This window comes from Ambystoma mexicanum, chromosome 6p (assembly GCF_040938575.1).
Source record: "Ambystoma mexicanum isolate Mex_15411 chromosome 6p, UKY_AmexF1_1, whole genome shotgun sequence".
Classification (NCBI taxonomy): domain Eukaryota; kingdom Metazoa; phylum Chordata; class Amphibia; order Caudata; family Ambystomatidae; genus Ambystoma; species Ambystoma mexicanum.
Genome location: NC_090935.1, coordinates 1009489747 through 1009513322, shown reverse-complemented (window position 1 = coordinate 1009513322; position 23576 = coordinate 1009489747). Strand labels below are relative to the sequence as shown.

Below are 23576 nucleotides of genomic sequence, written 5' to 3'. Positions count from 1 at the left end.
CACCACGCTATTAGAGAGCAATACCGTCCAAAATAACTGGGTATCGGGCCAATCTTCCTTACCTGTATCATATATTTTCTCATGTTTTTAATCATGCCACACATGGATGTTTCACCACATCATTGTCTCCTAGATGAATGAATACAAACCCAAACACCTAGTGACCCTCCTTTAAAGTAATCAAGGTCCAAAGCAATTGTCCCCAGTCTATCTCCCCTTTCCCTGGCCACCTTAGCACACAGTCCCTGTAGCTGGCTTGCAGCTGCCTCTTGCACACCCTCCCCAATGCCTGATGAACTGCTCATTAAATGATAGAATGTCCATCAATACAGGTAACTGTGATGTCAACTTCCCCTCTCATAGCAGCATCTGTGAAACGAAAACTAAGTGCTGAGGAAAACCATTGATGTGTGCTGAACTCCTTCCCTCTACACTATACCCCTTCAGCAACTCTACATTCCTGTTTTAAAGCCCTGACTTCCATGCTAATTTCATAATGTTTTCCACCGACAGCTCCATCTTGTTCCCTTCTGATGCTACCTTAATCCGGAATGAGTGAGTCCCATACATCTTCCCCCATGCCCATTTTTTCCAGCACCTTCCTAGGCACCGCCAACACCTGTTCTCCCTTTATCCCAGCCACATTCTCATGTGGCTAAGCCTCACCTAACCTTTTCCTCTTATTTCAACTCATTGTTGAAAATCCCTAACTGGGCACATGGCTCTATCCTTCGTTACCCAGCATAATCTTTGACCCCTTCTCCTGATCCCTCTTTTCCCCTCTCAACCTTATTTCCCCAACATCATCTACACACTGTTCTCATATCTTAGCACTTCAACCCCTCTATCACTTTTTCTTGTTAACAGTTCCGACACTCAAAAAGGCCCAAAAAACAAACATAAGAAACAGACCATTGTGCCATTCCCATTCCGATATACATATTGGCCCCACTATCCCCTTTTGCAATCCAGTTGTGATTGTGCCTTCTGTTTTGTCTATCTCCTTCCTACATCCTCTGGCTCACTACCCCTGCCAGTGGCTCACACCCACAAAAACATTTCCATAAAAGGCAATGTTTGTCAACTTCCCCACTACTGTAGTTCTTGACAAACCCCTGCATTCAACACATCCACACAGCATGTTGCCACAACATTTCTCCTCCTAATGCTTGCATTGTTGTAACCCTTCCAACGTTGTTCACCCTCCTTACAAAATCCTGCCAAGCGTTCCTAAAGCTTTCCACAAAGAAGTCGGCCAATGGCCTCTCAATGAGTTATCATACCCTAATTCTCCTAGGTCCCCCGATTCATCTGGCATCCTCTTTGGCCATTCCTCCGCACCAGGCACTAACCCACTCAACCTCTGCCACTGCAAACAAGACAAGGCATAGACTATCCCATTGTCCATACCAGGAATGTGTTTAGCTTTAAACACAATGTTCCACGGCAACCAACCCAATAAAATGTTTCTCAGTCACCTTAACAATCATTCGTCCATTACAGACTTCTTACCTCTAACACCACTGCCTCGTTTTCATTGCTGAAATTCATCTTATTTTGCAACTCTTTTTACCCCAAAATCAATGTCACTACCAGAGGAAAAAACTCTAGGAAATCGATACTCATTTTATTTCCCCTTTGTATCTGCAGCCACTACTCAGCATGCCAAGTATCCTTTCAGTACAGGCCAAATGCACCAGAAGCATTAGAAATAATCACATTCATCCACTTTGTCGGGTCATCCATGAGCCACTCCGCTATACTGCATCAGTGCTCCATTAAGCGCAATCCTATTGTCTGGTTCTCTGGCATCCCACATTGCCCATGCAAACTGACTGCAAAAAGTCGACATGGGCACCACCTCATTCAGGTGAAATTTAAATGTTGCAATAGCTTCTGTATTTGCCACAATGCAATCTTTTAACTGCGATTGCATTTGTCAGCTAGTCCATCAGTTCCTCCAACTTTTCCTCTGGTAGCATGGAGTGCAACTGTACTGAATCCACCACAGATATCTGAACCTGTGAGTGGGGCTTCAGGCTTCTCACTCCTCCATCAAATACACAAACTCTCCTAGCATCTTAGGTTTCCCGGGAAACCTCTTTCTTACCCCAAAACCCACAAGCAAGAAATCATCCAGATAGTGCAGGACTTGCTCTAAACCTATCCTCCTACACTGCTTCAGAAAAATGTGCTGAACTGCTCAAATAAAGCACAGGAATCTGAGCACTCTATCCAGTGCAACGTATCCACAAATATCAAACCTTCCAACTGCATACCCATCAGCCAAAGGCACCAGCTAAAATCTAAAACCAACTTAATGTTACACTTAGCCATCAAGGAAACCTGCCCACACCTTCTCACCCGAGCTATAGCCTGACCCACCATTGCATAAGACACCACACAATCTTCCTCTGCAATATTATCACTAACTGAATGCCCATTCGGCCAGGACAAGGGGTGATTCAACCTAAACTCTCCTTTCTCTTTTTTGGGAACCACTCCCATAACATATATAATCAGAGACAGGACCAGCCATTTCACAAAGGTCCTGCCACCTTTTCTTCTTCACTTTCTCCCTTCAACGTCCTCACCACTATTCCTGGAATTTCCCAAGCAGTGGACACATTGTCCACTAGCTGCCTTACCATAGGTCCCCCACATTACCATCTGAAATGATCCCCAAATCCATCCCCCATCGCCACTTAACCTATTTGGAACATATTGCACCCACACCAGTACCTTCTCCACTCTAACCAGCGTATGATGCCCTTTGCCTCATTCCCCTATTTCCCCCTCTCCTCTAGCTTGTGGACCTGCTTCCCTTACCCACTTCCGTGAAGCACTACCATCTAGGGGAACTTGCTGCAAATTGGCATATGCCTGCAACAAGCCCTGATGGACATTTCTTTGTTAAAGGCCCATTCTACCGTTGACTGTTGTTCCCAGGTATTAACTCCCACCACTCTGCAGGTAGGATGCACAAGAAAGAGGCAATGAGGGAAAAGGAGCCCAATTGCTGTAGATACAGCTGAGCCAGTCACGTTGGCGCCATCTCTTGTAACCACAAATCCATATCAAGCTCACTCCATATCACTGTAGCAGTGGCGGCTGTTGACTTTTTTAACTGGAGGTGCGTAAATATTTGTCCCAGATATGCCAGAGCGATCGAGCATAGCGAGGTAGCCCGCACCACTGAAGGGGATTTCAGGAGGTGAGGGGGCACTCCCCCGAGATATGTTTTTAAATAATGGGTGAAAATGGTGCATTTAAGAGCACACTTTTTAGAAAAATTGGTTAAAAAGCCAAACAGTTTGCAATTGGGTGCTGTAGGGTAACTCATGATATAAATTCAATAGAGGCATCACCAACAGTACACGGGAGCATTTCTCCAACATATTCTCATGATGCCGTTTCCCACGATATGTGCCAGAATAAAACATTTTCACACTGCCTATGTCCATACATTTCCATGCTGACTGCACCATTATACCCTATTATTCCCATATAAGAACATACTCATGTTTGCATTGTGCATAATGCCACTAATGATATTATAAGAACACATGTCCATGTTTTTTTCTGCCAATATATGGCAGTATCCCCACGTAAGAACATACTCCAATTGGCTTTACCATTAAAAATGCATGCCAAAGTATGAAAACATGTCGCTCGCTGTACTAAAATGACAGTTGAGCTACATAATAACACTTATCATTCTTGATTTATCGAAGATGTCCAATACGAAATGTCATACCACAATAAGAAATTACTAGACTGGCTGCATTGGAATACCAGGCTAGCTACATAATAACACCTATTCTTGTTTTGTCAAAGATGCCTAATACAAAATGTAATGCCACAGTAAGAATAATACCATTGCTCCTGCTTGCTTTATCAAAGATGCACGATACAAAATGTCATGCCTCAGTAAGAAATGGCTAGACTGACTGCATTGAAATGCCAGTCTAGCTACATATTAACAAGTATCATGCAAGCTTTATCAAATATGCCCAATACAAAATGTTTTGCCAAAGAAAGAATAATTCCGCTGATCATGCTTGCATTAGCTGTCCAATATAAAATGTCATACCACAATAAGAAATGTCTAGACTGGCTGCATTAAAATGCATGTGTAGCTACATAATAAGACTTATCATGCTTGCTTTATCAACCATGCACAGTAAAGAATTCCATGCCTGCTCCATGGCATGCCAGCGCCTTGCAGTCAGACATAATCACATTAATAATGAATGTGATTATGTGTGATTGCAAGGTGCCGGGTGTGCCGAGGGGGCAGATGTGTGTCAGGAGCTGGGGTCCCAGGGTAAAGGCATGGCATTGTTTATTGGGCATAGATACCAAGGAAAACCTGCCATACCCGGTCCCTGAGGCCCCAAGCACCTCACAGGTGCACAATAATTGTGTGCATGAGATGTGCTGGGAGGCCCAGTCATGGTTTTCTTTACTGAACATCTAGCAGATGCCCATTAATAAATGGCATTCCTTCCCTCATTGCCCTGCAGCACCTCACATGCACTGATAATGAATTGTGTGTCCATGTGAGGCGATAGGGGGCTTATGGGTCAGGCTTGACATTGCATGTGGTGTGTTTAAAAAAATTACACGCCTGTTCCCTGGGTCCCGAGCTCCTTACACACGTACACAATCAATGTGGTTATGTGTGTAGGCCAGGCACTGGGGGCCCAGGGGGCGGGTATGGTCATTTTTACTGACCATCTGTCATAGATGGCCAGTAAAAAAATATCATGCCTGTCCTGGCTCCCGGAGCGCAAAACACACACACACACACACACTCAAAGTGATTATGTGTGTATGCAAGGCGCTTGCGGGGCAGGGAGCAGGTATGGTATTTTTTACTAGACATTTATCCTAGATGTCCAGTAAAGAAATACCACCCCTATCCTCTGGGCCCCACAGCACCCCAGATGGAAAGCTGATTTTGGCCAGTGGGGACAGGGGGTTGTGCAACAAAGGCATTTATAAAATGCCTTTGCTGTACAAACCTCCTACTCCCACTTGCCAAAATCATCTCAGACCAGCACAAACACACACACACACACACACACACTTACACAACATACACATAGCAAGCACTCACTCTCTCATTCACAGTCACAAGCACCAATCATGTACTCACTCATAACACAAGCATGCATGCATCCATACATATATTTAAATAATAAATAAAAGAACATACAAACACACATTTACACAACAAACACACAGCAAGCATTCTCTGTCTCATTCACACAAGCACCCATCATGCACTAACTCATAAAACAAGCATACATGCATCCATACACATATTTAAATAATACAAAAATGAGCTTAAAACACACACACATTTACACAACATACACACAGCAAACACTTTCTGTTTCATTCACATGAACATCCATCATGCACTCACTCATAACACACGCATACCTGCATGCATAAACATATTTAAATAGGAAATAAATGAACATACAAACACACACATTTACACAACATGCACACAACAATCACGCTCTCATGCACGCCAGTATCTATCATCATCCATTCATACCCTGACGAATGCCTAACAACACAAGCATGAAGGCATCCTTACACATCATTTTAAAAAAGCAAAACATAAACAAACTTACCTTCTGCCATGCCATGGGTCTTTCCTCTCCAGCCTCATGCCTCTGCATGCAAAAACAGGAATCAGGAAGATTCCTGGTTTCTGCTCATGCGTATAGGGGCCTGAGCATGGGTGATGGGACACCACATTACAGCCTGCTGTGTCTGTATGTGTGAGGAGATGCAGGAGCGCCCCCTTGCACATACAGACCTGCAGTTCCCCAGCCAGAATTTCCAATGAGCCCTGCAAAGCTGGGGAAGCAAACGCCCCCACCCTTGCATGGCTCATTGAGCTTGCACTGCTAGGGAACTTTAACTGTTAAAGGGAAAAAGTGTTTCCCTTTGACAGTTAAGAGCACTCCCTCAACTCAAAAAAACATCAGAAGAGGTGCTTGTATTTCACTGGATTGGCTCCTCCATAATGTGCGAGAGGGGGCCAAGACCCGGTGGATCAACGCCCCCTCACCCATTATGGACGAGCCGCCCCTGCACCGTACCATCCTCCCCCATTTCACCTTGTAATTCCTCATTGTATCTCACCCAAGCCATGCCCCTGAAATGTATTTGTGCCTTCCTTATGACATAAATGTATTTTCATAGTGTCACACGCCTCTCCAGTTATTTCTCTCCCTTTCCTAATCTTTTATTTTCCTACCCATTTTCCGCTGGCAAATGTACACTTCTTTGTCCACCATCTCTGCTCCCCCACACAATTCCTCATTTCATTTAACCCCCATTCACACTTTACCCCTTTCTCCATCTCTATGATCCCTCCACCTTTTCCTTCCCTACCATCTTGCTACATACTGAAATAACGTTCCCCATGCCACAAACCAGGCGTTCTCTCCTGCTAGGAGCTGCCTGCAATACTCACTCTCCCACTGGCTGATCCCCTAATCTTCTTGCATTCGGCTCCCTTCCTCCCCTCAAACACTTCTCAGAGGACTCCTGCTATGAGAAAAAACTATTTAGAATCTATAGTATGCTAGTCTGCCCTGCTCCACACCCTCAGGATCTATCACTAACCTGGACCCTAGACCCAGCTCTCTCCTTTCTGCCACTTGTTACCCACATTTGTGCTATGATTACTAGTCCTCCCCACCTCCTCCAAAAGGAGAGCTTCCTCCAAACTGGCCGATTCCCATCCACACTCTCATCTTCCTTGATGTTTCCCTCTTGTATGCCCTTCTCTGCAGCCCCTTTCCTCCCACTCAACATTGCTGTACTCCTTAGACCATTCCTCTTTCCTTACCATACACCACTTGGAATCTTTTCCTAAGCCACTTATCCCTGGTATTTCATCCACTACCAGGTTGAGCCCATGACACTTCTGACTGCGTGATGCTGCCTCAAATCTATCCACTGATTCTCTCCTTTGTTGCCCTGGCTTCACTCTCCCGATCCGATTCTTCAGTCACCATTTAGAGGGAGCCATTGTGGACACCTTTGCTGCAGCCCTCCCTCTGTGGTCCTCTGTACCCCTCACAAACTCCTACAAAACAAACCTCTACCCCCTCTTGCCCATGTTGCCCATGACACCCTGCTCCCTTCCCTTCAGTATGGTACCATAGCCACTTCCTGCTCACAATATCTGGCCTGTGTCATCTACCACTGAAGAGGAGCATCCCGGCGAAAGGGCGAGGACATCCCCTCACACTCCTGACCAAACCTACAACCCACTCAGTACCTCCACCCTACATTCCCTACCCCCTGACCCACCCAGCCCCTTTTGGATTTCCCACTGTTGCCTCCCATACTTTCCCCTTCTCCAATGCCCACCACGTGCTACTCACATCTCTAATATGTTCACATCACCTGGGAGCCAACCCCATGGTAATCATTATCCCCTAACGGCTGCCCTTCCCTTTCCCCACCTGTCCCCCCTTCCTGCCCCTATTATCCGTATCCCCATTACATGCTAGCACCAATGCAAAGTCCCTGTACGTGGCCACTGACCACTCAGGCCAGCTGTCTGTTTGCCCCACCCCCTCCACTGCATCTTTTTTCCTTGATTCTCATAAATCGCCACTGCCTAATTAAGGTACCTAACACTAGCCTGCCTAAAAACCTCCAATGCCCTACATAGGTTGAGCGCCAACACTGCCCTGGTCCCCACCTTGTTACACCTCTAAACACCCTCTGACCCAGCTTAAACAGAATAAAGCTCACACCTCCAAGTAAAGGAACCCGACAGCACTCATGCTTCTAAAAGTGGGAATACACTGTCCTGTGGGAGGCACCGGAGGAGGGTGGTAACCAGGACCAAGCTCAAACACAAAGCATATGGGTGGGTTATGCAACTTACTCTAGCTAACCCCACTATAGAACTCACAACCACCTCTCCATGAGTGCTTGGCCCTGCTCAGAGACACCCCACATGATAGCCAGAAACCCCAACAATGTCAATCAACCCTGACTCACATGGGATTGGACCCTAGGTCACGAGTAAGGCTGCACCAAACAAATCTTCTTGGTCCCACCGCCACTAAACTACTTCTCGGCCAGTACCAAATATCAATGCTGTTTCCTAGCCTAGAGGACACATACCTCCCCTAATCCAAGGCCTTTCGGGATGACCCGCCATGAGGACCCCACGATGCAGCCCTAACCACTGCAACACAGCCCTGCCAGCCATACAGCATGCTTTTCAGTCCCTTGAACTGGCGCAGAGCCTGGGACCGCCTACGCCACCCAGACCCCACAGAGTGAGAACATTATTCTCACACAACGTTAGTAGCAGGGACAGAATTCAGCGTACCACGCAAGGACCCATGCAGCCAAACTGCACAGAGACTTGGAAATGACTGCAGGTGGCTGTAAAACAGTTAAAGGTTCAAGCAACTTTGTCAATATAAAAAGCTCCATAACACCCCAAAACAGATATCAGGGTAGAGGCATGGCCATCACCCAGACTGCCCCGGGGCGAGTGGACAGACTCATCCTTGATCCCATTTTTCACTCCTTAGAAAGCTGTAATGATTCAGAAACACTGTCCCCACTTCCATGTGAGAGTCCAAGTGAATCAGGCCTTGGATTAGGGGAGGTATGTGTCCTCTAGGCTAGGAAACAGCATTGATATTTGGTACTGGCCGAGAAGTAGTTTAGTGGCGGTGGGACCAAGAAGATTTGTTTGGTGCAGCCTTACTCGTGACCTAGGGTCCAATCCCATGTGAGTCAGGGTTGATTGACATTGTTGGGGTTTCTGGCTATCATGTGGGGTGTCTCTGAGCAGGGCCAAGCACTCATGGAGAGGTGGTTGTGAGTTCTATAGTGGGGTTAGCTAGAGTAAGTTGCATAACCCACCCATATGCTTTGTGTTCTAAGCTACGTAAAAACCTCCCCCTCCACATGTCAATGAAACAGGACAGAATATATGTAGTATTAGTACTGGGCGGGGTCGTGGCTTAGGTCTCCCAGCCAATGAGGAGGCTCGGAACTGGGGCTTTACCACACGGTATAGCCCCCGCTCTGAGCCTCCTCAGAGCTGGAGGTTGCCATCTTACCCCGCCAGATCACCTGTAAGTGATTACTCCCACTGCACCCCCTTACCTCTCCCGCTACCCCAGCCACCTTTTCCACATCTCCTTTACACCCTTCCCTGCCCCTCCACATACCTGCCCTTCTCTGTCCTTTGAGTGTTCCCGGCGAGTCCCCAACCTGGCAATGGCTGCCATGGAAAGGGAGAAGGGACTACATTTAGTCCCCTCTCCCCGTTTCATGGTGGCCATCTTGTTTATTTTTTATTTTTCACTTTTGACTGACCACCATGGAATGGGAGAAGGGACCACATGTAGTCCCTTCTCTCCTGTACCATGCCGGTCATTTAAAAAAAATGTTTTTCAGTTGTGAAACGCTGATGACATTTCACAACTTCCTCAAAGAATCTATTACTAATTAAGCCGTAAGCCCAGAGCTGGGGGGCATTACCTGTAACTCTGGGTACCAGGGGCATTACCTGAAGCGGTAATGCCCCCCCACAACTCTGGGTTTATTAGGGGGGATAGCTCAGGGGCAACACATTTGTCTTGGAAGCAAGACAATGCAGCGCAGCACAGGTTCGAATACGGATCCCACGCTTAAAAAACAATCTCTGGTATCAAGCGCGTTATAAAAGAGCAATTATAATTGCTTAAGTAGTACTAGGTTTATTCAGATTTGTCACAATCCATTAAACATAAAATATAAAAACAATCAATACAGCACAGAAAATAAGAACGTGTAAACAATGCACACAGTTAAAACACAATCACAAATCAAAATCATGAGATAAAATAACATGGACAAATTCTCAGTGCAACACCATTAATTAATGAAATCACATATTGCTTAGAACAATGATTGCAGCACAAATTATTTTTAAAAAGCGAGTCGATCATCTCGAACAAGTCAATTCAGTATTTTGCCTATGCGAGCAGGAAATAAAATTGATGAAGAGTGATGCACATCATCAGCTTGTATTTCAGTGGAGTTATGCTAACAGTCCAGAACATCAATAAAATGCATTATGCCAAACCGTGCTGCAAAGTGAACAAAGGGACACGTGATACAACAGGACATCGCCAGGAAAAGTCATGAGTACCAGGAGACATATCAAGTGCACAACGCCATTGGGAAATTCCCTCATGTTGCTGAAGGGACCTGATCATGGTCAGAGATGTAATACGCAAGACAAATGCAGATGATAAACAGGACTTATGCTGTGTGGCCATCGACTCAACAACCATGCAGTTGCATTTGTAGCACATTTATTTTGTTATCAACAGTGTCTTTCCTATACATGAATGTTTCAACAATTGGTACTGTGATGGGATATTTCTGACTGAAAGACCCCACACAGCTCCATTAATCTACCCAATCTCTTTCTGCTATTAGCACAATTAAAGTGAGTAACACTATCAAGTTCCTTTTGAAAGATTAGTTCGTATCCATGATATCTTCTAGCGTGTCTTGCAAAACAGGGAAGTTTATGGTAAACATTCAACATACCAAGGTGACCTTATTCTACTACTTCTTTCAGTTTGTGTCTTAAAGTACAGTGGTTTGAAACAGCAGAATGTTCACACTCGGATTATTTTGCAGTTTAGCACTTCTGATTTTCCATTCAGTATGTGGAAAATAAGGCTACAATGATAATATTTTGGTGTAACAAGACTCTATAAGGTGTTACATATTGTCATGTTGCTTTACTATGCGATTTGTATATTTTGCAAGTAAAATCAATAAGACAGCATTATTTTAGTCCTTGGAAGTATAAACTTTGATAGTTGTACCAAGTAGCGGTCAGACGGTATGTGGCCAAGTGCCTGAATTGCAAATTGGGTCCTCTGCAAATAATGTAATTGCTTTGTGACGTCCATGCAAAAATGTCAGTCGATATAAGCGACACTAGTTAAAAAAAGACATCTTTATATTGGGGCAGATTTAATGATTTTAGGTACAAAATAGTGTCCACTCATGCTCCTCAGTTACCGTCATCTATAATTGTGTTATTGCTGATCTGACTCTCCCTCAATCCCATATCACTTAATTTGACAGATATGTAGGTTCACCAGCAAGCCAGTGCACTAAAGATTTCACTATGGTGGACTGACTGCAGCAGAATCAACGTGAATGTCCTCACCTGTTGCTGCTAATCAACAAAGGTGCTTGGGATGTTCAGATCACTGTGCCATGGGAGACTGAGTGAATCTCTGTGCTCTGCCCTGTTATGCTGTGTTACTGAGGCTTGTATTAAACAGCCTTTGTCATTTTCACAGTTTCTTCGAGCCTCAGGATCTACAAGAGGTGGAGAAGGGGATTAAACTAGCAGCAGAGCAAGTTTCTTTTGTTGCAGTGTTGATGTGTGCATATCTGAAAAGATAGGACTCTGTGCTGTGTTCGTTTTAAATATGTTGTTAGTTGTTTGGAGCAGTGGATAATGTACCCTCTACACCACTAATGTACTTTGTTTGTGAGGTTGTCTATGATGTTTGTCAGAGCGATGTTTAAGGAGTATGGAAAGTTGTGCCGGTGTATCTGTGGTGGTTTGATGTGGTATTTATATAGATTTGGTGTAGACATGTCTTTCAGTGATGTACCTTCCATTGTGTAACCTGCGTTGTTTCAGTGTTGGGGTGGTTTCTCAAGTAGTGTTGTCGATTAGTGTAAACGGTTGAATGATTTTGAGGCAGTTCATTTTTGCCATACGTTGCCTAACAAGCCATCAAATTACAACTGGTTACAAAATGTTCACTTTGAAACATCAGAGTTGGTCACATTTTTTTGTTTATGTCTATGCAAAACATTATTTCTCCAACTTGATTGCCTTGCTATGCTAAGTGATGCTATGTCAAGTGGCACTATGTGATGGCTCAAATTCACTCTTAGAGTTTCTAGTCAGTTGCCGCAAAGACACTCCAACTGTAGTGCCATACAGGGGAATATGCTACAATGCAGCTGGACTGTCATGCACCATGAACTAGCAACTGGCAAAGGCAACCATGCACCACATCGCATCCGCAGCATTACCATGCTAGCAGCTACCTAATCAATATATGCATTTTGTATGTATGTATGTCCCAGTGTGTATTTGGGTAATGCCACTGGCCCAATGTGCTTTAAATTACACTTTTTTCTGCCAATTTGGCACTAGCTCCCGCAAACTTTCCTTGGTGAGAACCGGAAGGTGGCCTACATAAAAATAGGTTTGCCCCACCTACACACATTCTCAGTGGATAGCCCATCCCCCATCATTTGAAATGTTAGCATATCCCCCTCCTTCACTCCAAGTGTCGGTCTAGTTATGGACCTGAGGCGCATTCATTCATTCTGTGGCTGCCACGCTGCAATAAATGTATGTAGAACAATGTAATATGGGCTGAAATGGAAGTTTTTAATATTTTCTGAACCTACTAAGCTCTACACTTTGCTTGATAAACCAGGAGTGTGGTCAAACTATAAAGAATAGCATTACAAAACTACAAACATGTTCTGGTTCAAAATCCCAAACGAATGGTACCAGAGCAGGATGCCGCTCTACAGCAATGCTGGGCAAACTGCAGCCCTCCAGATGCTTTGGCCTTCGACTTGCAAAAGCCCCAGCCAGCACTGCCAAGTGTGAGGCACCACAGGGGTCATAGGCAAAAACATATGCAGGGCTGCGGGTTTCCACCCACTTCTCTAAAGACAGTCAAATAATAATATTGTATTGCTGCCTAGATGGCGGGATGAAATGAGTGTTCACAGCCCACACCCAGGTTGTGGATTCCAGGTGAAGACACAACAAGGGTAAGGGCCATTCTTGTCCAAATACAGACCGTTGTTGTCACACAACAACCAACATAGACAGGTGGGCAAAGTGAGCAGGTTTCCGGCACGTAATGCAGGCACTAGCCAGTGGAAGATTGTAGCCTCACCATCACAAAAATGGCAAGAGCCTACCTTGTAGATGCTCATTGCAGTATTCCAGCCAGAAGAAAGGACTTCACACACATGACACAAACAAAACGTGCACCACTTGCCCGGTGGACACGCTAGTTGTCTGTAGGCTGCCCATGTTGTAGGCCAGCCCGTACCCATTGGGAACATTTCATTCCAGGCTAATATGGAGCTATAATGAGATGGCAACAATCATTCAAAGCAGTAATATGACAAATAAAAGTGAAAAACAAAGTGAAACACAAGATAATTGATAGATATTTCACTGCGAGAACACCAACACATCCTCAAAATAGGACACGGAAAGGTGAGGCTAACACAAGACGTAATGTTGAAAAAAGCAGATCTTAACCATTGCATGGCTTCTATTAGCGCTGGGACCCAGCCACTTACTTCCACTTTGGACACGCCAAAGCCACCAAAGCCTGCCTATGACTCACTCACCAGGTGAACAAGGGACCCACTGAGCACCTAAGACATTGTGATAACTGAGCCGCACCCTCGACCTATGTCTTGGTATTTAATGATAGAAGTCAAAATGCTTTTATGCAGGTGTATGTTCCCTGGGTGGTCCTTCTTTGTAGTATGTAACTTTATTGATCAAATAAACACCCATGAAGACAATCAAGCAAACATACCAGTGAAATGAAGGTGGTCTCTGTTCCCAATACTGACAAATGTTTGGCCTTCATTTAATCTATTTAGTGACTGGTCAAAGGACACTAATTCACCAGCCATAATAATAAAGAAACCAAGCAGGACACGGTTCTATGCTAAATGTCCACATGTTAAAGGCTAGGCTGTCTGAGGGTCTTGCGCAATGACGCTGGGCGCCTTGTTAAAAATGAGCGTGTATATAAGCCTATCTCGCAACACAGAAGAAATCCTCACTGGCTCTCGGTGGAAGCCAAGACCTGCTTTAAGGCAATCACCATTGTACATAAATGTTGCTGCAGACAAGCCCCAGGATACTTAAAAAAACCACATGAAGTAGCTTGTCCCTAAAAGAGCTACTAGATCAGGTGATGAAATACACATTGTGCCTTGCAACAAACGGGGTAGAGGATATAGCTGTCCTTCCCAGGACATGCAGCTACGGCCTGGAACAAACTTCCAAAGGAATTACGCGCCAAACCCAATCTTTTGAATTTTAGAAAATTTCTGAAAACACTTCTTTTTGAATAGCTGTGGACTTTATTGTGATTCGATTTAGGCCTCTGCATCTTACTTCTTTCCTCTTTCTGTACGCTGATGCCTGCAGGTTATCGAGCTATATAAATGGACAAATACAAAATAAATAATGCCCAAACACAAAAAAGAGTGATTTATTTTTGGCGATTTTGTGTGGCCTTCAAAATGCCATTCTGACACCCCAACCCCACGAAGGCGATCCGCCACCCTCTCACGTGCTGGTGGCAATACTAAGAAATCATTTGGGTTTCACCCACCGAATGCCCTTTCATCCCCTGCTGCCCCCCTTCCCAGACCAACACATTTCCCCTCATCCTCCACCACTCACACAGACAGACATGGAAACACACGTCAACCTACTCCTCTGTCCCATCCCTTCCCCACCACAAGCATTCGCCCTCCCCTCCCACACAGAAACACACACACTTACTTTACTCCCGCTACTTCCCTTGCCTGGCCGCGTCTGTTAGCTCTTGCGTGCACTCGTGTCTTTTCTAAATCAGTCTTTTTTAATTCAAGAATTTAAAAGAAAGACCTTTTCACCTAATGCCGCATTGCACAAACAGCTATTATGTTATGACAAAGAAGAATTGAACGAAGGATGACCGTGACTTTTTTACTTTTCTTATCCTCTATGTGGGTTGGTGTGACCTGAGGTCATGTGAACACCTTTGCAATTTTTTGCAATCTTTTGCAGATAGCATGAAAGGAACCTGTTGGCTGAACATCCAGGATGACCGCTGTGAGGTGAACATTAATGGAGCGACACTGAAGTCGGAATGCTGTGCTACCCTGGGCGCGGCTTGGGGGAGTCCCTGTGAGCGGTGTGAACTGGGTAAAGTAAAGTGAATAAGCAATATCCTACTGTAAGGAACATATCTTTTAGGAATACAGTGTTCATTTCTGATGTTTAAGATGACGCCTGATGGGAACATAACTTCTGATGGCCAGGTCCGACTAAAAGCATTGCTCTTTTTTTGTCAGTAACCACAGAGACGTTGTAATAATAGGCCTTGTTAATCAAGTGTCTACCCACATTATAATTCAGAGCTACTACGAATCAAAGGAAGGGAAATCCTATTCGTAGGACACACACATCCCACTGATCCCCCCTTAGCTCACTCAGTCTGGCTACTAACTCTTTATATAATAGAAGAAGCCGGGTAACAATAGTGAACACATAGAGTTGAATAGCTTCCCTTTTTGACAAAGTTGCCCCTTCTTCCACAGGCTATGGTCTGATTCCCACAAGGAGGGAACGCAATACGCCATCGTTTGGACAAGCCTGAGCGCCGTAAAAGAAGTATGGTGCTGATGGGTGCAGTATACAATGTGTCTAATTCTATACGTATACATTATAATGCATAATGTATAATAATATCACATAGTGTGGCAGAGCATAACCATGGCTCTAGTTGTGGAGAGCAAACCTTTGCGAAACTGATTAAGGGCATCCTCCACTCCTTTTGGGCTAGATAAAGGTACAGTGCATGAGATCAGAGGAACTTTATTTTTAACTGGGGACACTTGTGCACGACCTTGTTTGTAATACTGGTATTTGGTGCCAGCTAACATCTATATAATGCCCCATTTTTCACCAAATTTTGTTTTCAAATAGTTTTAAAGTCAAGGATTGTTAGATTATCCAGAAAAAAGATCTCAAGTCCTTGAGGCAGATAGTACTGTATAGCCCTATCTGGATTGTTATCAAGGAAGGTAAGGTGCACCCCCACCCTTACAATCTTATTGAGGGATTTGAAGCTCAGCAACATGAAGGGCGTTTTTTCAATTTGCAATTTGGGCAGATTTTGCTTTTAAAGTAGACGTTGAAAGAGCTGGGAAATGGATACTGGGAGGCAAAAGGCTGTGCCTCATGAGAAATAAGAATGCAGAATCCTTGACACATGTGTTCTTAGCTTATATCGATTTGACTGAACCAAGAAGACACTTTTCTCTCCTCTGAGGTTGAAGAATGACATAGGGCCTCATTACGACCCTGGTGGAACGGGTTAAACGGCGCCGTAAAAGGCTGCACCGCCGTTCAACACGTTCCGCCACATTACGAGGTCCCCTCGCGGGACACGTTAAGCACGCCTGGGAAAACCAGGCGTGCATACCGGGTCCCGCGAGGGGAAGAGGGAGCAAACAACGGGCCATCTCGTAATGGCCCGTTGTTTACTCCCTCTCCCATTCAGCACTATGGGGGCTGAAATGGGAATGGAGATGAACCGTGTCCGTGTCCTCGAATGAGGAATTACCGGGCCATCCAAACTCGGAATGGTCCGGTAAGTCCTCATTCCGAGGACACGGATGCGGTTTTGCTGGCAGCCATGCCGCCAATAGCGGCATGGCTACCGGCATACCTCGTAAGGAGGCCCAATGTATCTTGTTCATTCGTTATTCAGTTTAATACATATAGCTTTACTACCCCAAATAAACCTTGGTTGAGAAAAGGAAGTATTTGACTACTGCTCCTAGCGTATCCTTATATTTTTTCGAGCCCACACAGAGCTCACATGCATCACTGTAAGATACGTGCGTGTTAGAACTGAAGGGTCTGCTGTGAGAAGTCTACTCTAGCAACTGCGAGCTATGCTGGTGGCATCTTATTTGCCCCTCTTCTGTGGAGGAGGGGTTTAAGCCACCACTACAGATATGGGTCTAAAGTTTAAGCAGGTGAGTACAAACATAGATGGTGATGTGTGACGTTTTACATCAAAGATCGAATGCATGGTTCATGTATGCTCTCAAAATGCATGTCACTGCAAAGACACTAAATAACTATAAGAATCAGAGTGACATTGCAATACATATATTATGAAAATTGTAAACGTTTTCGGGGTTGAATAAAAGGTTACATCAATATGATTTTTTCTGTTTTCAGATGCGGCCTGTCCCAGGGGCTTTGCACGAGTGAAGGGTGTGACGTGTGAAGGTGATATTTTAATTGTGTATTTCCCTTCAATGCCAAACTGAATGTTACTCTCAGTGCAAAATCGTTTGTGGTAACATTCTCAAACACTTGTAATGTTCCTTGTGCAGTTGAGAAGCTCAACTACAACATCAAGCTAATTGCTTGTCGCCATGCCAGGAGTTATCTTCGTGTCCTTGTTTGTGGGTACAAAGAGCTACACTTTGAGACGAGGTTGCATTTACATGTTTACTCTGCCGCTGTTAAATCATTGAGACAACGTTATTAAAAATATTGATGCTGTTTAAGCACACTAGAAATTCCTCTTTCGTGTAGCAGCAGCCTGCGCTTTCAGGATTGATTTCTGTTGACATTAATGATGTGACTGTAACCTGAGGCAGCCATTCTGTGCAGTCAACAATACCAAGTAGAACGTCCTCTGTCCACGTCAGGATTCATGGTTGTCATGAATGTATGTAAAAAGGCATACAAGGTTCACAGCGTGTGACTGAGTGGCAGGTTATGGGTTTTCATCATCGCTATAAAGGGAATGTCCATTATCGAGACTGTGTTAGGCTCAACCTCACCATAGTATACAGGAATCGATGAATGCACCACACAGATCTTATCACCCTCCATTAACTCACTGAAATCTAACTCCAGGTGCATTGGGCAGGTGAATGAATGGGTGTAACCGTCTGGACGAGGGGTAGACGCAGGCATCTTTGTTGTGCATTGTTAATGACAGGTGGGTCTAAAGAGCTATGAAGGAGTTAGACAGAAGTCGACCTAGTGGGGCTTAAGTATGATACAAGTTGACTGATAAGCTGCCGGAATTTCCAGATCTACCAGACATGGCTTCAGAGCAGGAGTCGAAGCAGCAAAGCCATGTCAGGAGATTTTAACATGTTCACAGGAGCAGTCAGGGGGCCACTGATGGCTGCAATGGGCCAAGTGTCCGAAGAATCAGAATATGAGTTGAGTTGCAATAGGTGGTTGCATTTTTTCATGGGGAGAGTTAGATTCAGTCTTTTAGAACATCAGTTGTTCATCTAAATAAGGACCTGGCTCATGCCGCATGTTCAAGTTAGTGGTTAAGTCAGGCAGTGCCCCGGCAGCGCATCACAACCTTCTGTGCCATAGCACCATGGGTTCATTTGGGAATCCTGGCACTATTACTTACTGTTGAAGGTCAGTGAGCAGTACTGAGGTGGTCATTCTGCTTTATGGAGAACATAAAGATAAGATACAAAATATCTGCTAAACATGCCTGATTCATGATATATATGCCTCTTCCTCTGAACCTGCAAACTAATGCTCTGAATTCGCGATAGTTTCTGTGGGTTTACAGAAAAAGCAATAGAGGCTTTAGCTTTGGCTAAAATTGACCTTCTTTGTCTATGGGAAAATGAATAGGAAGTAGGTCGCAACTTTGGAAAACAAATGTATTTGCCTTCTTAATAACATTTACATTTTTCTAATGTAGCTTTATGAAACTTTGCAGTCTGAGCTGGTGCAGGCTTTTGGGAGGGCGGGGGGAGGGGGGGAGTCCCCAATCACTTTTGAAATTTCAGTCAAATCCGTTACTCGAATCAAAAGTTATTAACAATAGAATTTTAAGGGGTTCCCATGGGAGTCCAACTCACCTTAACCATAGGGCAGCAACATACAGTAGCTTCACTAATAGAATTAGATACAGAAAGTTGCTTCAAAAGACAAATGTGTGTATTGATATCAGTGTAAAGGGAATTAAAAAAACCAGACTGAAAAGTTCAAACCTACAATCAATGGCAAAAGCAGGGCTGTATTCATGGGTATGAGCCCGGTGCATGAACATTCAAATCTCTCAGTTTCATGACTGAAACCTCTTTCTCTATTTCCCTGTATAATACCTTAACTTCTGTCTCTCCATTTTATAGGGAGGCAGGGACTGAATACAGGCCCTGGAGAGGGCGAGTCAGTGTCGACTTGCACCACCATCAGGGTTAACCTGATTGAGCTGTGCTGATGCAGCACGCACAGAGTGCCGTGAGGGAACGACATATTGAGAATAGCGCATGCATGAGGGGAGGCAGTTTGCACAAATGTAAAAGAATGAAGAGGTATGCTTCACACCCTGCTCCGTGTGATTCCCTACATGCAATCACTTGGCAGAAGCTGAGTGTTCTATCGGATAAACAACAGAATGGTGACGAGGATGTGATGGATCCATGTAGATCCACAGTTCACGATAAAAAAAAAATACAAATAAAAAAGGAATCTAACTTCACAATATCCTCACGTTCAGTTCAGTGGAACGCCACAAAGAAATCCTCATCCAGGAACACCAACAAGCTAACCAGTATACCTCAAGGTACGAAGCAGTGACCTGCAGCTGACAGCTGTCACACCCTTCTTTCTTTCTTGCCAGTTTTTCCTTGTGTGTGGTCCTTTTGGGAGCACCTTCCTTCTTCCTCACTGATCGAGACTTGTACAGGTAGGGGTGTGAGTCTTCAGATTCCAGCGTGAGGTAAGCCGACTGCCTTAAGCAGTATAGCGTTCAGTATCCAGGAATGTTCAACGAACGGAATCCATGAAGGAGAAGGGGCAGGCGTCCTATGCTCAGAGAGTGCCGGGAAGACCGGGGCACCGAGCACGAGACGGGATCCGGGATAAAAAGTGATAAAGCCAGCAGAAGCAAGGCAGGAATCAGGAGGGTTCCAGGAAGGAGAAAAAGGGGGTAAGGAACTGGAAATAGCACGGGTCAATGACTCGATACACACGCCTAACAACTCTAAGCAGTTGCATTGAATCGCGCAGAGCCGCAGGGGTGTGCCCGTTTTCTAGGAAGCAGAGCGTTGCGTGTAAACACTAGAGCGCAGCATTTCTGGGCCGTTGGCCATGGTGGAAGACTCTCCGACCTGATGTTGCGGTGCATCATGGACCACGAAGTCCAGAAGGGCCGGAATCGGTGGTTCATGACAACAGCATACTTATCAGAGTGTATCCCCTCACAGGCAGTGTTCACTATGTCTAATACTGAGGTCTCAAATGCTGCCATTGTGTTTCGCTCTATGATTCCTTTTGACATGTCGGATCCACATGCTCGAAGGTCGAAGATGGAAACGCTGGTTGAGAAGATTTGAGAACTACTGGAGGCCTACAACCAGAATTCCTCTGACAACATTCCTTCTCTTCAACCTGGTAGGAGATGAAGTGGAAGTTCTAATTCCCACATTCCTGCCTGATCAGATTGACTCCTATAAGTGTCTCAAGGACACACTGAGCACATACTTCGATCCACAATGGAACATTGATCATGAGAGACATACGTTTAATACGGCCGGTCAGGAACAAGGGGATCCATGGATTCATTTGCAACACACTGTGAGCTTCACAACTTCACGAATGAGGAGGCCATTCAATGCAATGTCTGTCATCACCTTTTCAGAAAACGTTGTTAAGACAGACTCTAGTCACCATTCTCAAAATGGCCAGGACGGAAGCAAGAGCTGAAGCACAGGCCATGCAAATAGAGACAGGAAAAGAAACCAAGGGGGAGTTGCTCTATCAAATCTCGCACTCGCTCAGCTCCATAGCCACAAGGCGTGAAGTGAGTGTATAATCCTGGACCTGTGAAGCTTGATATGACTGCCAGAAAGGAACTTGTAAGCCATGTTCGGGAAGGAACTGGTCGTCCTTTGTCTCATCACCACCTGGGCGTGGCGAGAGTACAATCTGGTAAATTCTCAGGGATGCAATGTTGATGTGTGGGGTTGGAAAGAATCTAGCCAAGTTCATCTTAGATACAGGTGCAACGTTGAACATCACGTGCATCTCGGAGTTGAACAAGATGGTGAACCCACCAGCTATAATACCTTCTAAAATGAGTGTTCCAATGGACCCAGTAACAAACCATGTAAGATGTCAAACCAAGCTTTGTTTACAAAGACAGACACCTGGCCTCGGATATGTCCGGAAGAAGAGTACAGAGGACGACATATGCATTTGTTTGGACATGAGGCATGCAAATAAGATGATTGGGCGGGAAAGGCATCCAGGTATGCATCTGTATGACATGATAAGCATGCTTAACATGGCATGAGTATTCTCAAAGCTAGACCACAACAACAGATGTCATCAGATCGAGCTGGATGTGCAATCAAGGTATATAACAATGTTCTCCACGCACGTGGGTTTGTTTAGGTACACACACCTGAGCTTCGGCATCTCCTCGACTGCTGAAATCTTTCAAGAAAGTATTTGCAGGGTGATCAGGCATATAGAAAACTGTTTGTACTACAGGGATGACATTTTTATATTTGGGTCCAAATTGTAACAGCACGATCAAGCCCTCACGCAAGTGTTTGCTGGATTTGTGGCATTCAGGGTAACACTCAATGCAGAGAAATTTGCTTTTCACAAGTCTCATCTGAAATTCTTGTTCACAAGTTCTCTCCCAAAGGCATATAACCTGACAGGCGGAAAGTCAAGGCTATCACTGAGATCTCAACTCCTAATTGAGTTAGGGATTTCCAGTCATTTCTGGGAATGGACAGCTACTGCAGCAGGTACATCAGAGACTTTGCCACCACAAGTACCCCACTGAGAGAACTCACTAATTAGAATGTGGGGTTTCAATGGTCCTCCCTGTGTGATACAACAGATTAAACAGGACATTGCTTCGGCAGACCACATGGCATAATTTTATCTGTCTATATGTCTTGAATGGATGGTGGATACGTGCGCATTTGGTCTGGTGGCGATACTTGCACAGCACACAGCAGGGAGTTAATCTCCACGAGCAGTGATTATGTACGACAGTAAAAGCCTGTCAGATGTTGAAGGACGGTACTCTCAACCAGAAAAAGAAGGGCTTGCTGTGGTTTGGGCCTGTGAACATTTTGACATGTTTTTGTTTGGGAAACCATCATTAAGATAGTAACCATCATTTATGGGATCACTATTTATGGGAATCCATGGTGCAAGATGCCTCCACACATAGAGCGATGGGGTCTTGGGTTGCAAGTGTAGGACTTCACTATCATTCATAAGGCAGTGAAAGAATACAATCCAGGGGATTTTATGCCTACACATCATCTACCTTCTCCAGGCTGAGATATCCCCATATCTGAGGAATACATCAATTTCATTACACAGACGTGGCCATCTGGCACTCATCAGTGAATCAACTCACCAGGACGAAACCATATTCAAGGAACAAGAATTAATAACAACTCGGCGTTGGAGCTCTGCAACTATGGATGGGCATCATAATGACAAGCTATATGTGACCAACTTGTGTGCATTCAAGCAACTTCAGGATGAGCTGTCCATGCCTGTGGAAGGACTCATCATGAGCGGTGCTCACCTGGTGATCTCTTTCAATCTGAGACAACAAATTGTTGATCTTGCTCATGAAGGACATCAAAGGGTGGTCACAACAAAGCAGCAAATATGGTTGCCTGGACTCAATGCTCTTGTGGAACACAAAATACAGTCCTGCCATCTATGCCAATGCACCATGAGGTCAGAGAAACCCGAGCCATTGCAGATGTCGGAGCTGCCTGAGACCAGGTGGAGCAAGGTGGTAGTTGATTTCTTTGGGCCGCTTAAAGACTGAAAATATTTAATGGTAGTCATGGACCTGTACTCACAAGTCCCAATTGTGCAGATTGTGTCACCTATATCATCGACGGCAGTCATTCCTGAATTGGACATCATATTCTCAGCTTGGGAAATCACAGAAGTTCTCAAATTAGATAATAAGCCTCCGTTCATTGGGGCAAAATTTGCTTGTGTTCTACTGTACATGGGTGTCCAGCACAAGAAATTATGCCCATTCTTGTGGCCACAGGCTAAAAGAATTTGTATTTGTTTTATTTGTAACGCGCACCGTCAGGCCCGGAGGCATCAGGGCGCAACTTAGACATGGTTACATAACAAGCACACATGTATACAAACTTTAGATACAGGACGAGTATTTGTGTTAAGTATTCAGAGCATACAGCAATATACATCATTTACAGAGTAGAGATTAGAGCAGACATTTTCCTGGGAAAGGGCTCCCAGGTACATAAGAGATCCGAATTTCAAGGCTGATAGAAGAGCCAGGATTTTGTTTTGGACTTGAAGGCACTAAAGCATTCTTCAGATCTGATGGTGAGGGGGAGGGTATTCCAGAGCTTGGAAGCTAGGACGGGGAAGCTTGAGCCACCCGCTTTTTGTAGTTTGAACCTAGGGATAGTTAAACAGTGGGTCTGGGCAGTTCTTTGAGGGCGGGTTGGCGCGTGGCAGGATCACTGGCGGCAGAGATACAGGGGGGCTTGGTTGGATAAGGCATTTGTGGGTAAGGCCTAAGGATTTCAACGAAATTCTCTGTTTGACAGGTAGCCAATGTAGATTGGATCTAGATTCAGAGATGTGGTGGTTTCGCGGGATGTTTAGGGCC

The 23576-nt window shown here is 44.8% G+C and overlaps 1 protein-coding gene across 1 annotated transcript in view; it reads left to right on the top strand.

Annotated features, from left to right (window-relative positions):
• The window catches only part of FBN2 (fibrillin 2), a 1178594-nt gene that overhangs the window by 851331 nt on the left and 303687 nt on the right, over positions 1 to 23576 (top strand). Inside the window, exons 21-22 of the mRNA XM_069625622.1 lie at positions 14933 to 15070; positions 17120 to 17170. Coding sequence (XP_069481723.1) covers positions 14933 to 15070; positions 17120 to 17170 — 189 coding nt within the window. The remainder of the gene's footprint in view (positions 1 to 14932; positions 15071 to 17119; positions 17171 to 23576) is intronic.